The sequence below is a fragment of the Pteropus vampyrus genome, unplaced genomic scaffold, assembly GCF_000151845.1.
Source record: "Pteropus vampyrus isolate Shadow unplaced genomic scaffold, Pvam_2.0 Scaffold208, whole genome shotgun sequence".
NCBI lineage: Eukaryota > Metazoa > Chordata > Mammalia > Chiroptera > Pteropodidae > Pteropus > Pteropus vampyrus.
In genome coordinates this window covers 1,573,989-1,596,968 of record NW_011888989.1, presented here as the reverse complement: position 1 = coordinate 1,596,968, position 22,980 = coordinate 1,573,989, and the positions used below count along the sequence as shown (strand labels likewise).

General features: G+C 38.3%; 1 protein-coding gene, 1 long non-coding RNA gene and 1 pseudogene across 2 annotated transcripts in view; 2 read left to right on the top strand and 1 right to left on the bottom strand.

The window, feature by feature from the left end:
- SLC26A4 (solute carrier family 26 member 4) overlaps nt 1-21,403 on the top strand; it is a 39,883-nt gene extending 18,480 nt beyond the window's left edge. Inside the window, exons 9-20 of the mRNA XM_011372491.1 lie at nt 686-799; nt 4,564-4,641; nt 4,778-4,873; nt 6,212-6,318; nt 8,332-8,401; nt 9,480-9,572; nt 10,498-10,593; nt 11,209-11,439; nt 14,379-14,433; nt 15,549-15,691; nt 18,227-18,310; nt 21,271-21,403. Coding sequence (XP_011370793.1) covers nt 686-799; nt 4,564-4,641; nt 4,778-4,873; nt 6,212-6,318; nt 8,332-8,401; nt 9,480-9,572; nt 10,498-10,593; nt 11,209-11,439; nt 14,379-14,433; nt 15,549-15,691; nt 18,227-18,310; nt 21,271-21,294 — 1,191 coding nt within the window. The 3' untranslated portion in view covers nt 21,295-21,403. The remainder of the gene's footprint in view (nt 1-685; nt 800-4,563; nt 4,642-4,777; nt 4,874-6,211; nt 6,319-8,331; nt 8,402-9,479; nt 9,573-10,497; nt 10,594-11,208; nt 11,440-14,378; nt 14,434-15,548; nt 15,692-18,226; nt 18,311-21,270) is intronic.
- Nucleotides 3,610-8,201, bottom strand: LOC111747005. The gene is made up of 3 exons (XR_002783355.1): nt 7,988-8,201; nt 4,960-5,080; nt 3,610-4,846 (listed from the first exon to the last, which is right to left on the bottom strand). It is a non-coding gene; the product is annotated as an uncharacterized LOC111747005 (long non-coding RNA).
- LOC111747036 lies at nt 17,951-18,066 on the top strand (annotated as a pseudogene).
- Nucleotides 21,404-22,980: the final 1,577 nt, after the last annotated feature.

Sequence of the window (22,980 nt, the reverse complement as noted above, 5' to 3'; positions counted from 1 at the left end):
ATTTAAAGTTAACATATTAGGTCAGAATAAAAATTCTTCATGTAATCCCATGTTTCCTGGTCATTTTTTTTTTTAATGACAGCTATAATATGGCAAAAATGGTGCAACAAATGCTGTTAATAATAGTTGTGGCCACTTTAAATTGAGGTGATTCACTATGCAGTTAATGTACACAGGACAATTTTTGTAGGCATGTGATACACTGCCAGGTGACCTCAGAGATCTAGTTATGGTATGTTTCTGAAAACACAGCATAGCAATTATAACAGTTAAATGATTAGTGATCAAGCAAAATAATAGCTCTCCTAGTCATATCCTTTATAGCAAATATTGAACCACAGAGAAAACACTTTATGTGAGAGCAGAAAAAAGTTTTATGTGAGAGCTACAGCAGGTATGCCACTCACCAGGAAGTGAAATAAGCATTTTAACAAAAGATCAGTTACTATTCCTCATTAATCTTAAAAACGATTGAGAGCAGGGAGGCCTCTCTTAGGCTCTAAGGACCCCCAAATCCTGATGTCTTTCAAGACCTCCAGGTACCTTTCATGGTAAAAATTAAATTGGGACTACCAGGCCAGGCAGGTTTGGGAGTGTGATTTCCTAACGTTCTTCCTTAAACACTTGGTGAGGGTCTTGCCAAAATTATATTTGTAGCATCACTATCATCCAGTCTCTCCCTTAGGAATTCGTTGCCTTTGGGATCAGCAACATCTTCTCGGGGTTCTTCTCGTGTTTTGTGGCCACCACTGCCCTGTCCCGCACCGCTGTCCAGGAGAGCACTGGGGGAAAGACACAGGTATGGAACGACAGCATGGTAATATCCATCTCCTGCAAAGAATGACTCAGGGGAATGGTGGCTCAGAAAGGACTGCACGAGAACCAAGCAGGACAGCTAGCCTTTGAGAAGAGTGACCTGCTTCCTGATCTGGTTCCACTGGGGGCCCCCATTTTTTCTCCCTCGACGAAAACCTGTTAAACTACAACATTTATGGTTTTCTGAAGCAGCAATTCTCAAATCTCTTCATGTCAGTGCTGAGCTGGCAGACAGTTACACTTACCTGCTTTTCCAGGGACAATCACAATAGACAAAGAATCATTAATAAAGAGTGCTGATTCTTATCAATTTGTTATCTGGGGATAAAGAAGGCCTGGTAAAAGCACATTCATGGCTTAGTGAGGTTATTGTATTTTCAGAAAAATTAAAAGCGTCTATTTACATTTCCTTTACGAGCATCAGGAACTTTCTCCAGAGGCTTTTGGTCCCACAGAATGACAGTCTGCTAGCCAAGAATATTTTTGTTGTAACATTCTGACATTTCTTCCTGAGTAAGATTTTTGTACCTGTAATTCTGAATGTGGATTTAACCTTGCCTTTTATATGTGGTTTTAAGTTGTTGCTTTCACAAGGTGACCCCAAAACCTGCATCTCAGTTTATCTCTGGACAACCCCTCCTTTAATTGTCCAGAAAACTCAGGAGTCATTCTCAAAGGCCATCCTCTCCAGCCAGACATGGCTTCAGAGATGCCAAACCAAGTGGATGGAGCAAGGGGTAGGCTTGGGAATTATGTTTCTCTTATGCCTGGAGAGTTTTCTCCTCTCAACACAGAGAAAGCTATTATTTAAGAGTAAAACGTACGTCAAGACTACAAAGGAGAACAAATCCAAAGTAAATGGTTTAACACACACACACACACACACACACACACACACACACGCTCTTCAAACAGGATTTTTAAGTCAGAGACACTACAAATAAGTATAAAAGAGAATGACTGAGAAACTAATGACTTCCAAAGTGGCTTGTTCAGGGAGAGCTTTAATTGTCCTCAAGGTACATGTGATGCTCCTTTCCCATTTATAATGAATCTTTGTGACAGGGCTGGAAGAATAAGCCTCTTCAAATTTCTTGGCTCTTGTTGAATGAAAATTTAATTTTAATTTTCAGAATTTTTCTTTTTAAAATTGAGGGCTTTTTTATTCTTTTTTTTTTTTTTCTTTTGCCAACATTTCTAGCTGTAAGGGAGAAAGTAAAACAATACAGCCCATACCAGAAGGCATAACCAGAGACCTGTGGTCAAGGGGAAGAGGTCAGAGGTGATTTCCAAAGCTACATCCATGTTTAAGGGCAGCTGTCAGCAGTGAAAGTTTCTGCTGCTTTCATTTGAGCATTGACAAGCTCCCCAGGCACATGGCTGTAAGAGGGTGCAGGCAGAGCCCCAGCTGCTGATGTCCACTGTCCTGCTTTCACCTCCAGGCTCAAATAAGGCACAGGCTGGACGCCTCAATAAGAATGCCCATGTAAAGTGATTCTTTGGCAGAGTATTTGGGGATAATAGTGTTCTGGTAAGGTAATACCCACTGCCACACACTGGCGTGTATTATATTTAGGAGTGAAGGATGCCAGATTTCAGTATGAAATTAAACAAGCACAGAAATGGCTTGATATTTAATTACTGGAATGTATACTAAGTTCTGGGGCTAAAAGTCTTAGTGCCTAGATTGAAACCCAGGCACTCGTGACCAAACGAACTGGCAAGTCTTCTCTTGTTGTGTGGCTTCTCACATTTGCTTTTCTGTTGGAGCCTCAGCTTCAGCATCTGTAGAATGGGCATGATAATTATATCTACCTCATAGGGATGTTGTGAAGATTAAATAAGAAAATGTTCATAAAGTCCTGGCACATACATACTTATAAATGGTCATGGTTCCAGTCATTAACTCCTCAAGGTAAGAACAGTGTCTTAGTACCTATGATACACATATTGTACCTGACACAGAAGCACTCAGCATATATTCGCTGAATGACAGAACAGAACATTGAGTGCCAGTGGACATGAACTGTTTCTAGCATATCTACATATTGTAGAAAAGCTCAACTTCGCAACCTGTTTTTTCTCTCACCCTCATCTGACTCCTACTGATTCATGAAAAAGGAATTCTGATTACAAACTATTCTCTAGCTCTGATTATCCTCTTACTTAACAGAATAATTAATTTTCTAGTAATTAAATCTGCTCATAGATAAAAAATCTATAGCATTTCTCACGAACCATGCTTATAAAGTACAATTAAAGGGCCCCTCACAGATTTTAATATAGTAACCAAAATTAGTCTTAGTTCACATGATTGGAGGCTTATTATTACATATACTTGATGACTAGGTGGCCGTCCACCTGGCATGAGTTGGGCAGCTGGCTGTGGTCCCTGTCCCCTAATCTTTCCATATCTCTCACTGATTCATAGAGTCCTACATCCACAATGAGATGCAGGTGGCTCATGATAGACAATAAATATTGGTTGAGCAGTTACATGGACAAAAGGAAGAAAGGAACAGAGTGGGGAGGTGGTGGGGATATTAGCTTCTCGGCTTAGAGAGGAGAATGGAAAGCTCACCAAGGTACTGGGAATCTGGAGCTGTGGTGCTAGGAGGTAAAAACCTTCCTAGGAGAAGGGATCTAGATGATTGAAGCAAACTTTTTAGTACATCATCATATAAATAGTAGTGCCTCAGGTTGACCTAGCTATACTCTGAGCATGATCAATTTGCCAGGTGGAGTGAAGGAGTGTGACTGTGAAACTTCCTTAAAATTTTTATCTGTCTCCTTTAACTCAAGCATCTTACTAGGCAGTACTCGTGCCCAATACAACCTTCCCTGTTGCTCCCTTTCTGATTGCTTTGCTTCTGGTTTCCTGTCTCCTTTTCTCCTTTGTTTCAGAGCTCCTAGTCTTCACCTCAGCCATGCCTCAGCTGTCTCAACAGAGAATTCATTTGTGCTCTAATCAAACCAGAGAATAGTCCCTACCCTCTCAGACTCTCTCCTAACTATATATGGATTTTAGGAGAGATTTTTTTTGCCAGTGAAGGTAAAGTTCCTGAAGTTTCCTTTATCCTTGCTATTGCCTTTTATCACTAAGGCTACAGAGGGCAAATTTCTGAGTCTGCATCTGTTGCAACTGTTAGAGGAAGCAGGGAACATAGTCCCATCTTTCAGTAGGCTCATGTGGCATTTCAAGTTTGCAATAGGACTGGTAAATTCATTTTCTCTGAGACCTTGGTGGCAACCATGTGCTACAAGTACAGAGTGTTATCAGAATTGCTATTACAGCTGCTGATTCAATAGTGCGGAATAATCAGATATGTGCTATGAGAATTTTTTTCCCCCAAAACATCATCGTGATCTGTTGTTGGAGGAGAGGGATGGTCCATGTTTCCTGGTATGGCAAATAATTAGAAGTTTGGCCTCCTGAACTGACACTAAACTAGAGGTCTCGTGTATCCAAATGAAGCACAGGTCAAACTGACTTTACTCAAACGGACACAGTCTCCACATTTTCTCTAATTTTTCTGCCTTAGCTACTATATATACAGTTTCCATTTTTCTTCAGCTTTGTAGAATTTTAGCAAATAATTCTCATTTCTCTCAACAGTATTGAACAAAAGTGGGGAGGTCAGAAAGTGTCAAGAGCAACCATGAACAGGCTCTCTGACATGCACATCCAGCAAGCTGGGCAACATGAGGGAGAAAGAATTTTGTTCACGGGAGATGTGTGTCTTTCAGATTGCTGGCATCATCTCGGCTGGGATTGTGATGATCGCCATTGTTGCCTTGGGGAAGCTGCTGGAACCCCTGCAGAAGGTATAATCCTGCTTCACGGTATACTGATTGCATAATTTCCCTGCTCTGCCACTGGAGAAATAACAAGAGATTTATAAATCATCACATGGAAAACCATTCCCCTAAATAACACAGGCTTCTCTGTCTCTTTTGGCAGTCAGTCTTGGCAGCTGTTGTAATTGCCAACCTGAAAGGGATGTTTATGCAGGTGTGTGATGTTCCTCGTCTGTGGAGGCAGAATAAGATTGATGCTGTAAGTCACCCATTTTTCTCTGAAATAAGATTTGGTTATAGTGTTTCCTGCCATATCATTATGATCCCTTATCTCCTAAGTCTTACATTTTGGGAGCCGAAGGCAGAAGTCTTCCATGTGAACTGTGTTTTTGAAGGTCCTGTATCTCTGGGAAGATCCATTTCCAGCAAAAATCCCATTGGAGCTCATTCATATACCATTGGCCTTCTAGAGTCAAAGACAAACAAATTAAACAACAACAACAACAACAAAACCCTCTAATTTAGAAGGACAAACAAAACAAAACACAAAACAAAGCAAAAGCAAAATACAAAAACGGTGTTGGTTATAATTTTGACCACAGCAACCTTCACAACTGCTCTGAGGAATTATAAAAACCAGAAGCTAAATTCTTTAGAGTTATGCTCTGATTAACTAGAACAGATGAAAAAAAATGAGAAAACTTCCTATATATCAATATGAAAAGATTTCCAAGACAAATTAAGTGAAAAAAAGAGACCAGTGCAGAATAAAATAGTGCTTCTAATACACTAAAAGACATGCTTCGTAGTCATATTTGTTTGTACTTGCAAAAACTTTTGCTGGTGAAAAGTGTGTATGTGTTTGTGTACACGAACACATTCAAAGAGAGAAACAGAAGAGGATACAAGTAGGGAGGGATGTTGGGAGTAGGTGAAGAAGGGAGAGGGTTGCAAGTAAGATTTTTTACCGCACACTCTTTTGATAGTAATTTCATTTTGAACTATGTCAATACACTATTCAAAAATTAAATAAAAAAAATATTTAAATAAGACAGTTGGTCTTTATTGGGAAGTCCAATTTCCACTTCCACTTAAATATGAAATGAAATCAGAACATTTAAGACAAAAACTGTATAGTCAACCTGGCAACAACTTTAAGCTGTGTCTTTGCTGCTTTCACTCCGCAGATGATCTGATTGGGGCACCAACCCCCTCCCACAGTGAAAATTCCACGTATAACCTTGACTCCCCAAAAACTTACCTACTAATAATAGCCTGCTGTTGACTAGAAGCTTTACCGATAACATAAATAGTAGATTAACACATTTTGTATGTTATTTGTATTATATACTGTATTCTTATAAGAAAGAAATATAGTAAAGAAAATGTTAAGAAAATAATAAGGAAAATACATTTACAGTATTTACTGAAAAAAATTCACGTATAAGTATACCCGTGCAGTCCAAACCTGTGTTGTACAAGGATCAACTGTAATTTGTTTGTGGACAATTGATTTTATTTTATTTTTTACAAGTAATCTCTCACCTGATGGTACATAATGAATTAATATGATTCTTTTTATTTCTTTTTTTTCTAGGTTATCTGGGTGTTTACGTGCATAGTGTCCATCATTCTGGGGCTGGACCTCGGTTTACTAGCTGGCCTCGTGTTTGGATTACTGACTGTGGTCCTGAGAGTTCAGTTGTGAGTAATATGAGACCCAGGTTACCTGTAAACAGGACAACACACTCTGAGATTTCTTATGTCATTTTGATATAGTAAAATCACTCCATTATATAGTTACTGTATATTGAATGCTTCTAGAGTTAAGCACACATTATCAGACTTAATCTTAAAAAAAAAAAAAAGCCTGTGAGTAGGTTTTATTATTTTCATTAAACAGGTAAGAAAATTGAAGCTCAGAAAGGTTAAGAACCTTCTCCAAGGTCATGTAGCTAGTAAGTGGAAGAGCAGGATTTGAACTCAGATGTATCTCACCCCAAAATCTATGCACTTAGTCCCCTGTCCTACTGCTGGTGCTCTCTTCCTAGTCATGGTAAGACCAAAAGATAAATGATTCAGCAAAAAACTGAGGTTGGTTTGCAGTTTTGTTTTTTTTTTTTAAATGAGATGGTCTGTGAAGCACTGGGCCCAAGGCTTGAGATAAGATAGTTGCTAAATATATTATAGCTCATCTTCTTTTGAAGCTAGTAACCTAGAAGTCATGTAACTCAGAACAGACTTTAAAACAGTTAATTGTAGCCAAATAAGGCATGTACCCAATAAGCCACATAATTATGAAGAAAACAATCAGATCATCTGCAGAGTGAAAGCAGCAAAGACACAGCTTAAAGTAATGGAAAATCATTTGCTAGGCAGCCTGCAGAGGTATGTTTTTTGTTGATTTTGTTTTGGCTCTTGAGAGGCTTTTGTTGTGTCCTCTTCTGGGTCTAAGAAATTGTCTGAACAGAGACGGGAATAGGGCTTCTCTCCTTCCTCAAAACTTATCTTTCTAGACTTCTGGCCTCTTCTCTGCCTGTGCTTGGGTGGTGAAGGAAAAAAACCTGGAAAAACATCAACATGGTTTTCAGTTCAGCATAAGCCCACCTTTCCTGTTCCATAAGTAGTTCTTCTCTTCTGTCTTCCCTCCCTTGAAGTGTTGGAGCCTACAAAAGGCTTATGTTTACTGCCTCGGTGCCCTTAAATGGTGCCCAAGGTCCCGAAAGAGTTTACAAGCTCTCAAAGTGCCCAGTTTGCTTCTGTAAAATAACTCAGTAACTGTCCTTAAAAGAGGCTGTCTCTCGTGCTCTGCATGCCTCAGTGTTTACTTTTTCTTGTGTGGGTATGGTTGGGAAAGAAGGATTCTGTAGAGAGAGACTATATAGTTTATGAGCTTTAAGTTAAAAATCAGCACAGCACAATAAGCTGTGACACGTTTTAGCTACTAATTTTGTTTAACTAGGCTTTTAGCTAACAAAAAGCAGTATCCTCCACAGTATTTAATATCCAATAATTATAAGGCTGATGCAGAGAGCACTTTGCTGAGAGTACCCCAAACAGATACTCTTTCTTCAGGAATTGCACTTAGCATATGTCCCTGGTCACACTTGAAGAACCATGGAATTTATTTGATTTCATTAGGAACAGGAAATGGGAAGGACTTATTTTTAGTCTTCCTACATTCTTATTTCTATAAAATGAAACTAATTTGATCACCGTAGACTCTCCATACTTCATCATAAAGTTGCAATAACTCACTGGTAAGCTCCAGGCACAGTGCCCGGCACTGTAAACCAGTGCGTTAAAGATAGAAGCTGGGCTGCCTGTGACCTCTGGGGCCTTTTCCGACTTCTCTGAACCTTAGTTTACTCACCAGTAAAAATGAGGATCATACTGCTGACCTTCAGGGTTATGTTAGATAAGGTTTAACAGGTGTGAAAGCTCTCTGCTTATCCTATAATGTGTTATACTCATGGAAGTATGATGCTCATTATTTCTCTCGGCCATCAGGAAGAGTCACGTTTCCTCCTTTTCCTCCAGTTCCACACAAACACCAGATGTTCATTTCAGAATTAGCTATAGGAAAATGTCATCTGCAATAAAGACAGAGTCCAAAAACATCAGAATGATGGGCTCTTTAGCATTTGTTATTTCTTCTAACTTTTTATTCCAAAATATGCCCGTTCTAAGAAATCCTGACCTTAATTTTTCTTTTAGTCCCTCTTGGAATGGCCTTGGAAGTATCCCGAGCACAGACATTTACAAAAGTACCAAGAACTACAAAAATGTGAGTGCCTCTGAGAGACGCGTGCTGGACTTAGGCTTGCTAGCCTGGATATTCCAGGATCACATAGTTCTCTTCCAGTCTGTTAGGGACAAGAGAGGTAAAGGAGGGGCTTCTGTCAGGAAATTCCAGAAGTTCACTGGGGTATCATGAAAACTTTTAACTCAATGTGCCCTCTGATATGCATGGTTTACATGAATTTTGTCCATGCTAATTGAATGTAATTTTAATTTCAAACCACTATAAGAGGAATTTTTAAAAATTCAATTATTTCCAGTTGAATCGAGTTCTATCTCTCTACGAGCCTCTCAGGGCCTCAGTCTTCTCCTCTGACCTTGCTGGACTCAAATTGTTATGATTCCTAAAGACTAGAAAGGCCAGTGATTCTATGGGTTTTACTTTGGTCTGGTCACTCTGTGTCAGGGTAAGAACAAGCAAATGACATCGTTGGCCTCAGTTCCTGCAGATCCTCTTGCTTTTGCTACTTTTCTTTTCTTATTTTAAGAGAATTTTAGGGGGAAAGAAAGGGCCAGTGGTATGAACCTGAGGCAACTCGTGTCATCATTCGGAGCCTGTTTCTTCATCATGAAATCAGAGGGTTGAATAATTGCTTTCTAAGGCCCTTTCTAACCTGACCTTCTATGGCACCGGTCCTCAACCTCTTTGGCACCAGAGGCTGTTGCTCCTGTGACAATCTAATGCCTGATGACCTGAGGTGGAGCTGAGGCGGTGATGCTAGCTCTGGGGAGCAGCTGCAAATAGAGATGAAGCTTCTTTCGCTTGCTTCCCAGCCTGCTGCTCAGGCTGTTAGGAACCTGTGTGGCCCGGTTCCTAACAGGCTACAGACTGGTACTGGTCTGGAATCCTGGGGTTGGGCACCCTTGTTCTATAGACTGTGAAGATTCAGGAATTTGGGTAACATACTGCCTCCCAACTGGGATGAAGACCCTATTTAAGGAAAGTTGAGTGCTGCTGCCCAGCTCCTCTGAGCAATTGCATCTCAGCTCTAAGCTGAATAGCCAGAAATTTAATTGAATGTTTGAAGCATGAAATAATTTAACCTCAATTTTTTTAATGTTAGATTGAAGAACCTGAAGGAATGAAGATTCTCAGGTTTTCTAGTCCTATTTTTTATGGCAACGTCGATGGTTTTAAAAAATGTATCAAGTCCACAGTAAGTATTTTATCCTTAGAAATATGATTCTTAACCTCTTTTGAAACTTCATTCATTCTACAGGTATTTATTGAACTCAAAGCGGGGCATAAGGCTCTCTACCCTTTTCCCTTTGTATAATTAAGAATTATAACATCCTTGCCTTCAAATAACTTACAATCTATTAGAGAAAGGAAAAAAACAACCACACATACATTAAACTCCAGGTAGCGATAACTATGCTGTACAAAAACATGAGTTGCCTCTAGACAGAGTTTGAGTAAATTCCAAGTGAATAGTATGGACAGTATGTGTTAAGAGTTCATAGAAGAGAACAATCCACGTCAGTTGGACTCATCAAGCTTTATGTGGCAGTTGGGCAAAAGGAATGAAATTATATCAGGTATTTGAGAACTATGTAAGATGAGAGGAAAAGGTAGAAATATGTATTGGGGGATGATTGCCCAGTTGGAGTAAAGGGTTAAAAAGTATAAGTGGAACATGGAAGCAGGAAAATCTGGTCTAGAATTCTACTCCATGCCTCAAAATTGGGTTTTGCCTCTAGATCAGTGTTTTACCTAGTGAGCTCTAGGGTGAACTGGTTCAGGGGCATATTCATAGGTTTTGCAATTAAAAAGAAAAAAAGGCTCTGTAATGTCAAGGAAATTTGGAAAACATAGTCTTAAAGCTAAAAAAGATATTTTTGTTGCTGTTTTGTTTTTCACGGTCTTGGAATCTTTAATATGCTACTGTCTTCCTTGCATCTCTCAGGTGGGTGAGATAGGGTGGCCTGGTGGAGGAGACCTCCAGCAGACCTCAGAATTTCTTATTTGGCAGAATGTCTCAAGGAGTAGTATCACTTGAGAAATCCCTTTCCAGGTAGCAATTGCCATTAATGAACATTAGGAAACAGATGTTTTTAGTAACCTGATATTTATTTTCAAAGGTTGGGTTTGATGCCATTAGAGTGTACAATAAGAGGCTGAAAGCATTGAGGAAAATACAGAAACTCATCAAAAAAGGTCAATTAAGAGCAACAAAGGTGAGGCAATATCTTTCATATCCCCTTTAAATTCTTTCCTTTCTCAGGTGAAAATGAAATCAGTTAGATAGTCTAAAATTAAATCTATCCCTTTTGGTACCCAGATATGTACAGGCAGATGACATACATTTGTCAGAGAATGGCTGAGTTGTTCTTTTAGGCAAGAGGGTATGGGACAAAATAAATTAAATCAGCAGAGTTCCTTGGAAACACAGGGTGTGATTATTATTTTTTTTAATCATGAAATAAACCTTATTTTTACTGAAAGGAACAAAACGAGTGCTAATTTAATGCCTGAAAATTGTAATAGAAGGCAGTAAGTTCATAACCTTTTAGAACTATTACCTTTTATTCAGACTTTCCTGCCAATGTATCTCTTGGCCAAGTTCCATAATCTTCCAGAAATCAAGTTTCCTGGCTCCTCTGCTCTTCTATTTTTCTTCCTAGAGAACATCAAAGTTTGGACTGAGGTGAACCTCATTCCTTAAGAGTTCTTCCCCTTGATGTTTTGCTTACCAAGGAACAGTGTGCAGGACTTTTAAGTAATTTGAAATGAATTGTTGAAAGACATCCCAAGTCATTGGCAATTAAGGTGGCAGTATTTTCTTTGTTTAGAATGGTATTATAAGTGATGCTGGTACAACGAATAATGCTTTTGAGCCTGATGAAGATATTGAGGATCCAGAAGAACTTGATATCCCAACCAAGGAAATAGAGTTTCAAGTGGATTGGAATTCTGAGATTCCAGTGAAAGTGAATGTTCCCAAAGTGCCAATCCATAGCCTTGTGCTTGACGGTGGAGCTGTATCTTTCTTGGATGTTGTTGGAGTAAGATCATTGCGAGTGGTAAGTTTCTGGTGTTTTAATTATAGATTTGGAGCTTTGGCAATAGTAAAATGATATGGGTTGCCCAGTCTTGCAGAAAGATGATTGATTGCATGGGCTCTGTAATTTTTCTATGGGAATGCTTTTGCAATAGATTGTCATATTTTAAAGCACAGGCTATGGAGCCAGACTATCTGGGGTTGAATCCTGGCTCTACCACTTGCTGTAGTGTGAGTATGGGCAAGTTGCTTAATCTATCTGTACCTCAATTTCTTCATCTGTAATATGAGGATAATGATGGGACCTACTTCATAGGTTTTTTTTTTTGAAGATTAAATATATATGTGTATGTGTGTATATGTATATATTTATATGGTTTAGAAGAGCATCTGGCACACAATGATCTCTCAGCAAATATTAATATTTATTATGTTTTGTTTTCCCGAGAATATGTAGATAATGGAATATAAGAAGGAAAAATGGGCAAAAGTTTAAGTTAAGCATTATGTTTTTATTTGTTATGTGAACAGTAGCAGAATGAGGAATACCAAGTACATGGTAGGACTGGAAAAGACACATATTATTAAGAGGTTAGAGCATCTGGGAAGTCAAAGGGTTGAGAAGCCTGTAGGACAGGAACATTCATAATATCAGACACAAGTTATGCAAGCTCGAGTTCAGTCTTTCAGCAAATACATGTGAAATGCCTAATATGTGCCAAGTACTTAGCCGGGCACAAGAGACAAAGGATGAAGTAGTCATAGTGCTTATCCTTATGGGACTAAGCATTCTAGAGGGAAAGGTAAACATTAAGTAATCTTTTAAATAACAACTATACCAAGTGCTCCAAAGCAGACTAACTAGGGTACCGACTTGACCAGGAATGTCAAGTTTAGGTAAAGCTTCAGGTAAGTATCAAGAAAATCAGGCAAAAAAGTAAGCAGGTTCAAGGCATCAACAATGAGATGTAATAATATGAAACTGACCCTTATCTGAGGTTTAGCTTAGCTGGGGCTTCTTGGCTACCTTTCCAAGGGCAGGAAATGATTCCAGGGTGAGGGAAATTAGCAGGTAAAGTGGAAGAGAGATATTTGACTAAGGAGTGTGAGAAAATGCTGACAGTCTCTCTTCCAGTTCTCTTAGGAGACCTGGTTATTAGCTTATCTGAGAACATACTCTTGTTCTTCATCGTGCATTTCACTCTAGGCATTGGCTCAAATGCATTGTAGATTGTGTTGGCCAAAGTGTTTAATGAATTACTTTTGAGAAGAGTCTTAATGTTTAATGCCAAAATATTTTCCACACCTAACAAATAATTGATTTCAAGTGCTGTAATGACATTTATGAAAACTCCAAACTTTATATTTGCATAGAGGTCTTGACCTTTCCTCTTCTTCCTCCTCCTCCTCCTCCTCTTCTTCTTCTTCTCCTTCTCCTCCTCCTCTTCTTCTTCTCCCTCCCCGTCTCCCCACTCCTTCTCCTCTTCTTCCTCCTCCTCCTCTTCCTCTTCCTTCTTCTTCTTCTCTTCCTTCCTCCTTCCTCCTTCCTCTTCTTCTTCTTCTATTTCAATTTAACCCAGCATATTTATTGAGCACATTCTCTGTGCCAATACTGAATGTGCCAGTACTGTTTTAGGTGCTGGAATTAAAGTGATGAAAAAGGTAGATATGGACTGACCTTGGGTAATTAGATAATTTATCATCTAACCCGGGACACTTTTGAGAATGAAAGTGAGCACTATTAGTTGTGCTGAGTGAACTGGTCAGCTATTGTCATAATAATGCTGCATAATACCACCCAAAAGTAAGCAGCTTACAACAGTCATTAATGTGTCTTGCTCATGTGTCTGTAGGTTGAGTGGAAAAGCTCTGCTTCAGGCTGAAGGTTGGCTGGGCTTGGTTCCAGGCTTCAGGTTATGTACAGGTTTCCACAGGTCTGCACATTCCCTTTAGATCGGAAGCCACCCGGGGCATGTCCTCACACAGTGAATCGCAAGAGCACAAGCAAAGAAGTGGAAACACAGTACCTCTTAAAGCATCACTGACATCATACCTGCTAGTGTTCTAGTAGCCAAAGAAACCCCACAGCCAAGCACAAACCCATGTTGCCAGGAAGTATACTCTTTCTTAAGGGGAGAGGAGTTAACATTTGCTGAATAGCAATCTAACCCACCACACTGAGACAACAGGTATAAACCAGGACTGTTCCAGGACCGTTCCAGCTGGACCTGTGGTCTACCCTAGTCTAATATGGGGTTTATGATCTAGCAGGGAAGACAGATAATGTGTAGTTAATTGTAAGTGTGATATGGGTTACAATAAGGCATATGGATTGTGAGGTTCTATTTTATTATTGCCCATAGGTCTTGTATCTTGAATTTTGATATTAAACTTTTCATTCTGAGATAATTGCGATTCCCATGAAGTTGTAAAATATAATACAGAGAGATCCTCTGTAACCCTTACTGACTTTCTCCCAATGCTGATATCTTACGAAACTATTGTACATAATCACAATCAGGATACTGACACTGATACAGTCAAAACACAGAGCCCTTGGTCCCTTTTTACACTCGGAATCTGGTGGTCACCTATCTGCACCCATATATCTTCCACTCAAAGATATAAACTCGTACTCTTGTCTCTGATCTGCAGGGGTTATATTAGGAAGCCTCCCGTACTCCCTTCTTTTCTTCCTTCCACAAATATTTACTAAGCACCTTTGTGCTATTGAGTGCTGCACTACTGAGCACTGGATGTTGCCACATCCTGAGATAACAGTCTTTTTATCCCTAATCATATCTTCACTGTAGGTTGAAAACATCTGTTGTTTTCTGATAATGAACTTTCATCAAAGTCCTGATTAACCATGAAAATACTGAAGTTACTCCTGAGCAAGTAGCTGAATGCTGCTAAATTATGGACAGATAGTTACTCAAATTTTCCTTTTAAAATTTTTAGATCGTCAAAGAATTCCAAAGAATTGATGTAAATGTGTACTTTGCATCGCTTCAAGGTAAATGCGCATGTGGATGTATCTATCTATAAGACTTATCCCTAAGTCCTTTCTCCTACCTTGGAATGTAGCTACATCATGACCAAAACCTTTAAAAAAAAATATTTTTTTTATTGTGATAAAAAATGTATAATAAAATTTGCCATGTTCGTCACATTCAAGTATACAATTAATTCAGTGGCATTAAATACACTTACAATGTTGTGCAACCATCACAACTGTCTATTTCCAAAATTTTTCATCTCCACAAACAGAAACTCTACTCATTCACTGAGGGCCTTTTTGAACCTAAAAAAGGTATTACTTCCAATTTGTGCCATAGAACTGGTAATGCATGGAAACCTACGTCCTGACAGCAGTGCTGGTCAATGGGGAAGAATTATGATGGGAGGGCAGAGCTGGAGATGACTTAGACCCCTTAAAACTGGAGGATCCTCCAGGGTATGATTCTGTGTCTGTCTATGTATACGTGTGTAGGAAAATACTAGTGCTTAGGCTGAGTTCTCTAGAAGCAGAGACTGGGATAAGGATTCTTGTATAAGTGATTTATTGAGAGAGTGAAATCTGGAAAAATTCATGAAGGAGTGAGGGGAGCAGGACAGGGCAGGGGAAGAAGCTGAACAAAGATATGGTTGCAAAAGTCTACCGTAGCCTGATTTCACAAGGAGCACACAATGGGAAGAGCACCAGAGGGTTATTCCTTTTTGATGCCAGTGAGCTGGCCTTTTTACCCCCATATCAGTCCGTCAGTGGCTGTAGGCCGCCCAAGAGTGAGAATGTAACCTCCCAGGTCTTTTCAGGTGAGGTAGCTCCCAAAGGCCCAGGAAAGTTCTCCAGAGAAGGCCACAGCTGTGAACCATTAGCAGCCAAGCTCACAGCAGCTGGAGGATGGGACCCTGACAAAAGGGACCTGGTCAGGAACCAAGGCTGTTTACTACAATCAGTTATGGTAAACCATGCCATGTGCCACCAGAAAACAAACTCCAGTTAGAGCACGGGCACAGTTTTGAAATGAGAAAAAGGAATTAAAAGGAGATGCTACAGAAGCTTAGTATTGGTTGATATTACAAAAATATCTTTTCCTAGAGGCTAAACATTCTCTCTTTCTTTTGAAGATCATGTGATAGAAAAGCTGGAGAAATGTGGTTTTTTTAATGATAACAGAAAAGACATATTCTTTTTGACTGTCCATGATGCCGTCCTCCATGCACAGAACCAAGTGAAATCCCGAGAGATTCAAGATTCCATTTTAGAAACGGTAAACGTCTAACTTTTCTGCATATGCATGCATCTTTCCTAAACCATTATTTATGTAAATGACAAAAATTCCATAAACTTAGGTTTGAATCCCAGCCTAGTGAGATGTTAAGCCATCTGCTTAACTTCTCAGAGCCTTAGTTTTCTAATCAGTAAAATGGGAGTAAAACATTTCTTTCACTTGGTAGATATGAAGACTAAATATGACAATTTATAGGAAAGCACCCAGGAGAACCTAGTGCATATTAGTTCTATAATACGTGGGTTTTCTAGTAAAAATAGGCATTAACTATAGTGCCTTTTCACAATATAGGCCCTGAATCTTAGGTCTTCTGAGATTTGTATATACAAATGCAATTTAAATTCTTAGCAATCTAGAAACTCTTCATTATAAATGCCTTTAAATAAGATCTATTAGGTCATAAGTGATCTTTGAAAAAGAAAAGTAATTAAAAGCCATGAATCAGCCCAGAGTTAATTATCCCCCACAAAATAGAATAGATGCAGATTTCTTATGGGCCTCTTTCTTTTGTCAGTTACCCAGGAGAGTTGAGCAGTCTGGGCTGGGCCTACTGGTCGGCCTAGTACAAGAACTTCTTCTCTTATGGGCCTTCCCATAGTGAATTTGGGAAACTAAATACCTATAAAAATAACAACAAATAATTATTATACCAGTGACATAGTCTTATATTTTAAATTGCTTCCCTTTTTTCTAAAATTTGGGTAAGTAGATTCATATCCTAAAGTGGAAGTTAATGTCTGAAGTAAAACTAATTTAGAAAACAATAGTACATTATTCTTTTCACCTGTTTTTAGTGGGGAGCTTGCTCTGCTTAATGTTGCTGGAGAAAATACTAGTCCCAAATACGAAGATCTGGATCTTACATTAAAAAAGAAAAGTAGTAAAACCACAAATCTAAAAAAAAAAAAGAAAAGAAAAAAAGCTACATGCAAGATGCTCATCTTTGAAAACTCATAAACCTTTATCTTAAAATTCTCTAACCCATAGGTAACAATAAAGCAGGATCATAAAAGTATTTTAAAAAGACCCTACATTAAAAGTAAAATAGAACCAAGATGTCAAGTATGCTCTCAACATGAAAACAGTTATTTTGTTATTTGTTCACATCCTATCTGATCCAGGATCTCAGATCCCATGAATGTCACAAAAACCACTAACCAAGAGTGCACTACCAGCTTTAGACTCAACCTTGTTTGTAATCAGGGAGGCATTGTGAGTGGCCAGGATGGATTTTTTTGACCCTGAACAAATGTCAGACTGAGTATAACTGAGTGTTTATATTATATACTTACAGCTTCACTGGATAGTGGGTTGAGCACTACTGTGGCCTGTCAGGTCAGGAACCTTACACTCCTTGTACCTCCAGTATCTAGCACTAAGCCCTGTATAGCACATGTATAGTAAATGGTGATAACATGCATCTGTGGTAATTTCCTTTTCTTTAGGAAGGGTAACTTGTGTATTATGGATATTGTGGCTGCAGTGATATGACCCTCTCCTTATCCCCTTATATGATCACCACGAGAACTATCCCAGGACTGGCTTACCTGTAGTTATACCTATCTTCTTGCCTCCCTATTATGTCTGACTATTTGCACAGAGACTAAAGTCTCTAATCCATTTCCACAACAGCAAAGATAATTGGATTATTTATTTTTGAGATGAATAGTACTTAAAAAGCTCTTTGAAATATCACTCTTATCTTGACATACATTTGGAGTTACTTTGGAAGTATCCTTTTTTATGCATAAAACAAAGCCCAAATTGTTATTGGCTTCCTCTGTGTAGAAGCTACTGCAGAACTTTCTTGAACAAACAACTTGGTCCTTAGGTGTTGCTTTCCATCTCTAATAAAATTAATTTCTGTCGAATTTAACTTGGACTGTTTATTGTCATCAGTCACAAGCCTATTCAGTGTGTTCTCAGTGCTATACTAGGTACTTTTAGTTTAGCCATTGAAATAAAAACACTATTGACTGTTGAAATCAGGCAGATAGGTGACTCATTAAGAGGTATACACCTCAGAAGTTGGGGAAGAGCTGAAAAGGAGGTTAGATAGTGAGGAACTACACCAGTTCAATTTGAATGTGAAAAATGGTACAGGGAAAAATCTAAGTGAGAAATATAAAAGGACAAGAAAGTTGAAAAGAGGACGTGGTTCCTTAGTGTAGCAGTTAGCACGTCTGCTTTACACGCAGAAAGTCCTGAGTTCATGACACAGTGGAGCCATGGTCCATGGTCTACGGCCATGCCACCCTGAACAAGCCCGATGTCTGATCTCGGAAGCTAAGCAGGCTCGGGCCTGGTTAGTACTTGGATGGGAGACCACCTAGGAAGACCAGGTGCTGTAGGCATAAATAATAATAAAAAAGAAAGCTGAAAAGGATTTTGAAGTAATGTAGATTATTATAGATAAGAAGCACCAGCAGCGTTTCAAGTCATTTTCAGTGGAGTATCAGGTGTGTTAATGCTATTATATTTCCAATAGATATTTTCTGTGTTCTCTTTGTCAAGATCTCCCTCATGCAAGACCGTAAGGATCCTCTTGAGTTAATGGAAGCAGAGATGATTGAAGAAGAACTTAATGTCGAGGATGAGGTATGAGTATTATATTCTTTCAAAGAAAATAATTTGGATTAAATCTTGAATAAATAGAATAATACATGTAGTGACTATGTCAGATACAAACTATTCAGAGAAAATATTTTTTGAAAAATACCAAAAGGATGGTTCATAGAAAGGAAAAAATGGAAAACAAGAATTCTTCCTTGAAGACATTAAGAACTTGGGGACTGTCTGCCTCAGGCATGTGGGTATGATCAGTGACGGGAAGCAGCCAACACACTCGTCCTGATTTTATACCTAAGCCTCCAAATACTTTCTATTTCAGAGACCTAAGGGATAGAGGAAAGGTGAAGGGAGAGAATTTCTCGCCTGGGAGTTTCATAAGATTCAGAATATTATGTGAGGAATAAGAAACTCATGACCTTTCTTTATCTGACCGATAATGGCTTAGAAAAGACTGATTCTGTGTATTTCTGATACTCTTGGGGCTGAAACTTATAGTTAATTTGTGGCTCCACCACTGACCGAAATGGGACTAACAAAAGAAGATCATAGAATTTTAAAGTTGAAAGATGTCTTAGAAATCAAGTAATCCCACGTTCTAGCCCATGCAGAAATCTCTCCAACACCATGCCTGAGGATGTTCACGCAGCTTTTGTGTGAACATTTCCAGACTTTGGCAACTAGAAGCTCTTCCAGGTAGTTTGTTGCATGGTTAGAAGTCTCCAAGTGTTAGTTGTGCTTACAAAACAAGATTCAGCCTTTCTCTGATAACCATGCTGTGGAGTGAGATCTGCCTTTTCTAGCAACATGAGCTGTACCACTGAACAGCCTTTAAATGTTGGAGAGTAGCTCTCATGTTTCCACTAGACTCTACTCCAGGTGGGACTCCTCCATTTCCCTTTACCATTCCTCATAGACACAAAATTTGTCAATGCTTCTCTGGACAAAAAGAGGACACAAAACCCTTGACAGGATCAGGGCAGCATGGAGATTATGCGACCATGACCTACCTTGATCTCATCAAGATATTTCTATTACTGTGACTTAAAAATGTGTTTATTTTCATAATAGCTACATCAAAATCTTTGCTTCTGTTGAGCAGGGGTCAACAAAAAATTTGGCCATTTTCACACAAACTGTTGTCCAACTGGGCTCCCCATTTATATTTATGTCATTGGTTTTGACCCTAGCGTAGGACTATACATATTTCTGATAGATTATATCTCGTTTGTTCCTGTTTATTAACATCCTTTTGAATTCCGAATCTATCATCCAGCATATTAACTATGCACCCCCACTGGTGTCATGTGCAACTCTGATAAGCATGCTGCCTTTGCCTTATTCCAGGTACTGATAAAAATGTTGGAAAGCATAACATTCAAACCCCTATGATAAAATCAGACAGTGAAGATGACAGGCAGAGAAGACCTTTGTGGAGGAAATACACTGCTAGGGTGAAAATCAGAGGTCCTGCATCTTAACCTACCAGCTTAGTGTTCCCAGCAATGTCATCATTGGGCTGTATAGTCTTTCCAGCTTTAGAAGTTTATGATTATGGATAATAGGGCTGACTTAGTTGAGTAAAAACTCATATATCAATATTGAAACTTAAGAAATTGCCACATTAGAGTGAAATAAGTCAGACAGAGAAAGATAGATACCATATGATTTCACTTATATGTGGTATCTAAGGAACAAAAAGAACTAATCAAAAACAGACTCACAAATATAGTGGACAATTTGGTGACAGAGGGGAGGGGGGTTAGGAGGCTGGGAGAATGGGGTGAAGGGTTAAAGAAGTACAAATCAGTAGTTGATAGTTGGGCACGGGGAGCATGGTAGAGGGAATGCAGTTAGCATTAATATGATGGCTAAGTGGAGGGCCAGGGGAGGGAGGGAGCAATTGCAGGGGTCGTTTTATGAACATTGTAGATGTCTAACCAATGTACTGTATATTTGAAATTAATTTAAATAAATTTATAAAAAAAACAGACAAAAAGAAGTTACCACATTATAAAAGTATTTTCTTTCTTTTTCTTTCTTTCTTTCTTTTTCTTTCTTTTTTCTTTATTTCTCTTCCTTCCTTCCTTCCTTCCTTCCTTCCTTCCTTTCTTCCTTCCTTCCTTCCTTCCTTCCTTCCTCCCTCCCTCCTTCCCTCCCTCCCTCCCTCCCTTCCTTTCCTTCCTTCCTTCCTATTTTTATGGTGACATATGGTTAACGAAATCTAATAACTTTCAGCTGTACATTTTAACAATAAGGCATATGCATATTTACACTGGGTGTTCACCACCCATAGTTAGATTTCTTTCTGTCACCACATATTTGACTCCCTTTACCCTGTCTACCTCTGCCCTCCCACCTCCCCCCTACCCTCTGGTAAGCATAAGTCTATTGTCTATGTCCATGAGTCTCTGTTTGTATGTCCTGTTCATTTGTTGCTTTTACGTTTATATCCCACATATAAGTGATATCATGTGATTTTTAACTTTTTCTGTCTGACTTATTTCGCTTAGCATGGTTTATAAAAGTATTTTTGATTGCCACGTAAAAGGATCATTCATGTAGGATTCCTGTAGGTAGTGTGGCAGTATAGCAAAGTGGTTTTAAGGACATGGACTTCAGAATTAAATGGATTTGAATGTGAACCCTGATTCTACTTCTTAATGGTTGTGTAGCCTAGGGGAAATTATTTATTTTGTCTTCATGTTAGTTTCTTCATGTAAAATATAAACAACATACTTCAAAGAGTTGTGAAAATTAAAGGATGCATAAAGTAAGTGCTCAACGAATAGTGATTATTGCTTTTAAATGAATCTAATTAAAGTATGATGAGTTACGAAAATTTTAGTCTACTTTTATTATGATGATATACACCTAAATGAGTAAACATAAGCAACTGACACTATCAAAACATACTTGTGAAAAAAGATAATGTAGATTTAAGGCGAATGCAGTTGTATTAACACTTTGCTTTCCCTTTGCCTCCACAGGCTATGCGTAGACTTGCTTCCTGAAGGTGGGCTTGGGTGGTCGCTATAAGCAAGGACTGCAAGGCAAAATTTAACTACCAATGTAATTCTATGCAAGCATTTTCTGCATTGACTATTCCTATGGACTAGAAACACTCATTCTTTTTCCATTAGATTTTTTAAAATTTTTGATTTTTTAAAACCACTTATCCATTGAAAGAGAAGCACTTAAGATTGTTTCTAGGCTTTATTTATAAAATACATAGTTTACCTCTAAAATGTGCAAAATGGTGATGAGAGTTATCCAAGCGATTTAGCAATTTCTAGGATCTGCTGGTGTTATATTGCTGCACCCTGCACCCCCGTGGCAGATTTGCTGACAGTTTGCGTGGGCTCTGGGGTACCTCTGCTCAGTTGTGGTAAGTGTGATGCAACAGCCTCTGTGGGCAGGTGAGTCGGGAATGATTATCATAAAGAAAAATCTATTTCTGACTGGCCTTGATAGCCATGAGGTGCACTGATCACAGTAAGGGCACACTGAGTAGATGTTGAAACGTAATTGTTAGTGCATTTATCAATAAAAGTGTTCAAAAATCACTTTTGGTAAATACATCAAAAAACTTTTTTAAATACGAACTTGGTTAGTACTTAATAGTGAATGTTATATGTGACTGTATGCGTAACCAGAATTCAGAAGCAAGGAAATGGTTCACTTAAGAGCTACAGAACTAGGCCGATATATTTTAGAAACATTGATTTAGAGAAACGAAGCAATAAGATTATTGTGGTTTATAGAAATCATTTTGATATAACCATGGATCACAATTAGATCAAGTAAAGTATATGAAAGACTGTCTCTAGCTTAAAAATGCAATTTTAACTAAGTTTATAGGGATGATCGTTGAGTAGAGGTACATAAAGATACAGACAATTTAAAATCTACCACAAAAATTGTGTTATTTTGAACAAAAAATAATTTTGATATGTTTAGAAGACTGTGGTGATTAAAACAAGTTTATATTTTTCTCTAAAATTTTAGCAGTATGTAAAGTTAAGTGACCTTTTAACTGAATTCTGATCACCTTTCCAAAAAAATCTAAAAACTAAACAGCTTAAATATAATTCTATGTTTAAATCGAGTTTTTTTAGACAAAACATTCTAAATGAACTCAATAGCAAAAGAAAAAATTGGTTGGGAATATATACATTGAAAATGTATAGGTTTTTAAAAATCCATATTTTAAGCCAGAAAATATTTTATATCTTTTATTTTTACTTAAACTTTTCTGACTGCCAACAATTTTCTAGATATTATATGTAATATACAGGCTGTGGTCCTGTGAACTATTCTCATATATTTCATGCTGGAATGAATGAAATTGTACTTCATTTCTAGAGAAAAATAAACACTGAGGTCCCCAACTGAGACTATGTCTTGCGTGGTTGAGAATTATATTATACCTTTGACACAGATATGTGAAACTGTCAAATGTGTTTGGCTATCTGAAGGCAGCAAATACCAAAGTTGCCCCTTATAATAAGACCAGAGTTTTGCAAAATCCTGCATCCATTTGCGACTATATAAGATCACAGTCTATTTAACTTGTTTCTCAAGCACACTCTAGGAATATTGTCTCTTCTATGCATTTTTTGAATAATAAGCACACTTTTAATGCTGTATAGCCAATGAGAATTTTACTTGAAATTAAAGTTGTCTTTTGTTATGTTTTA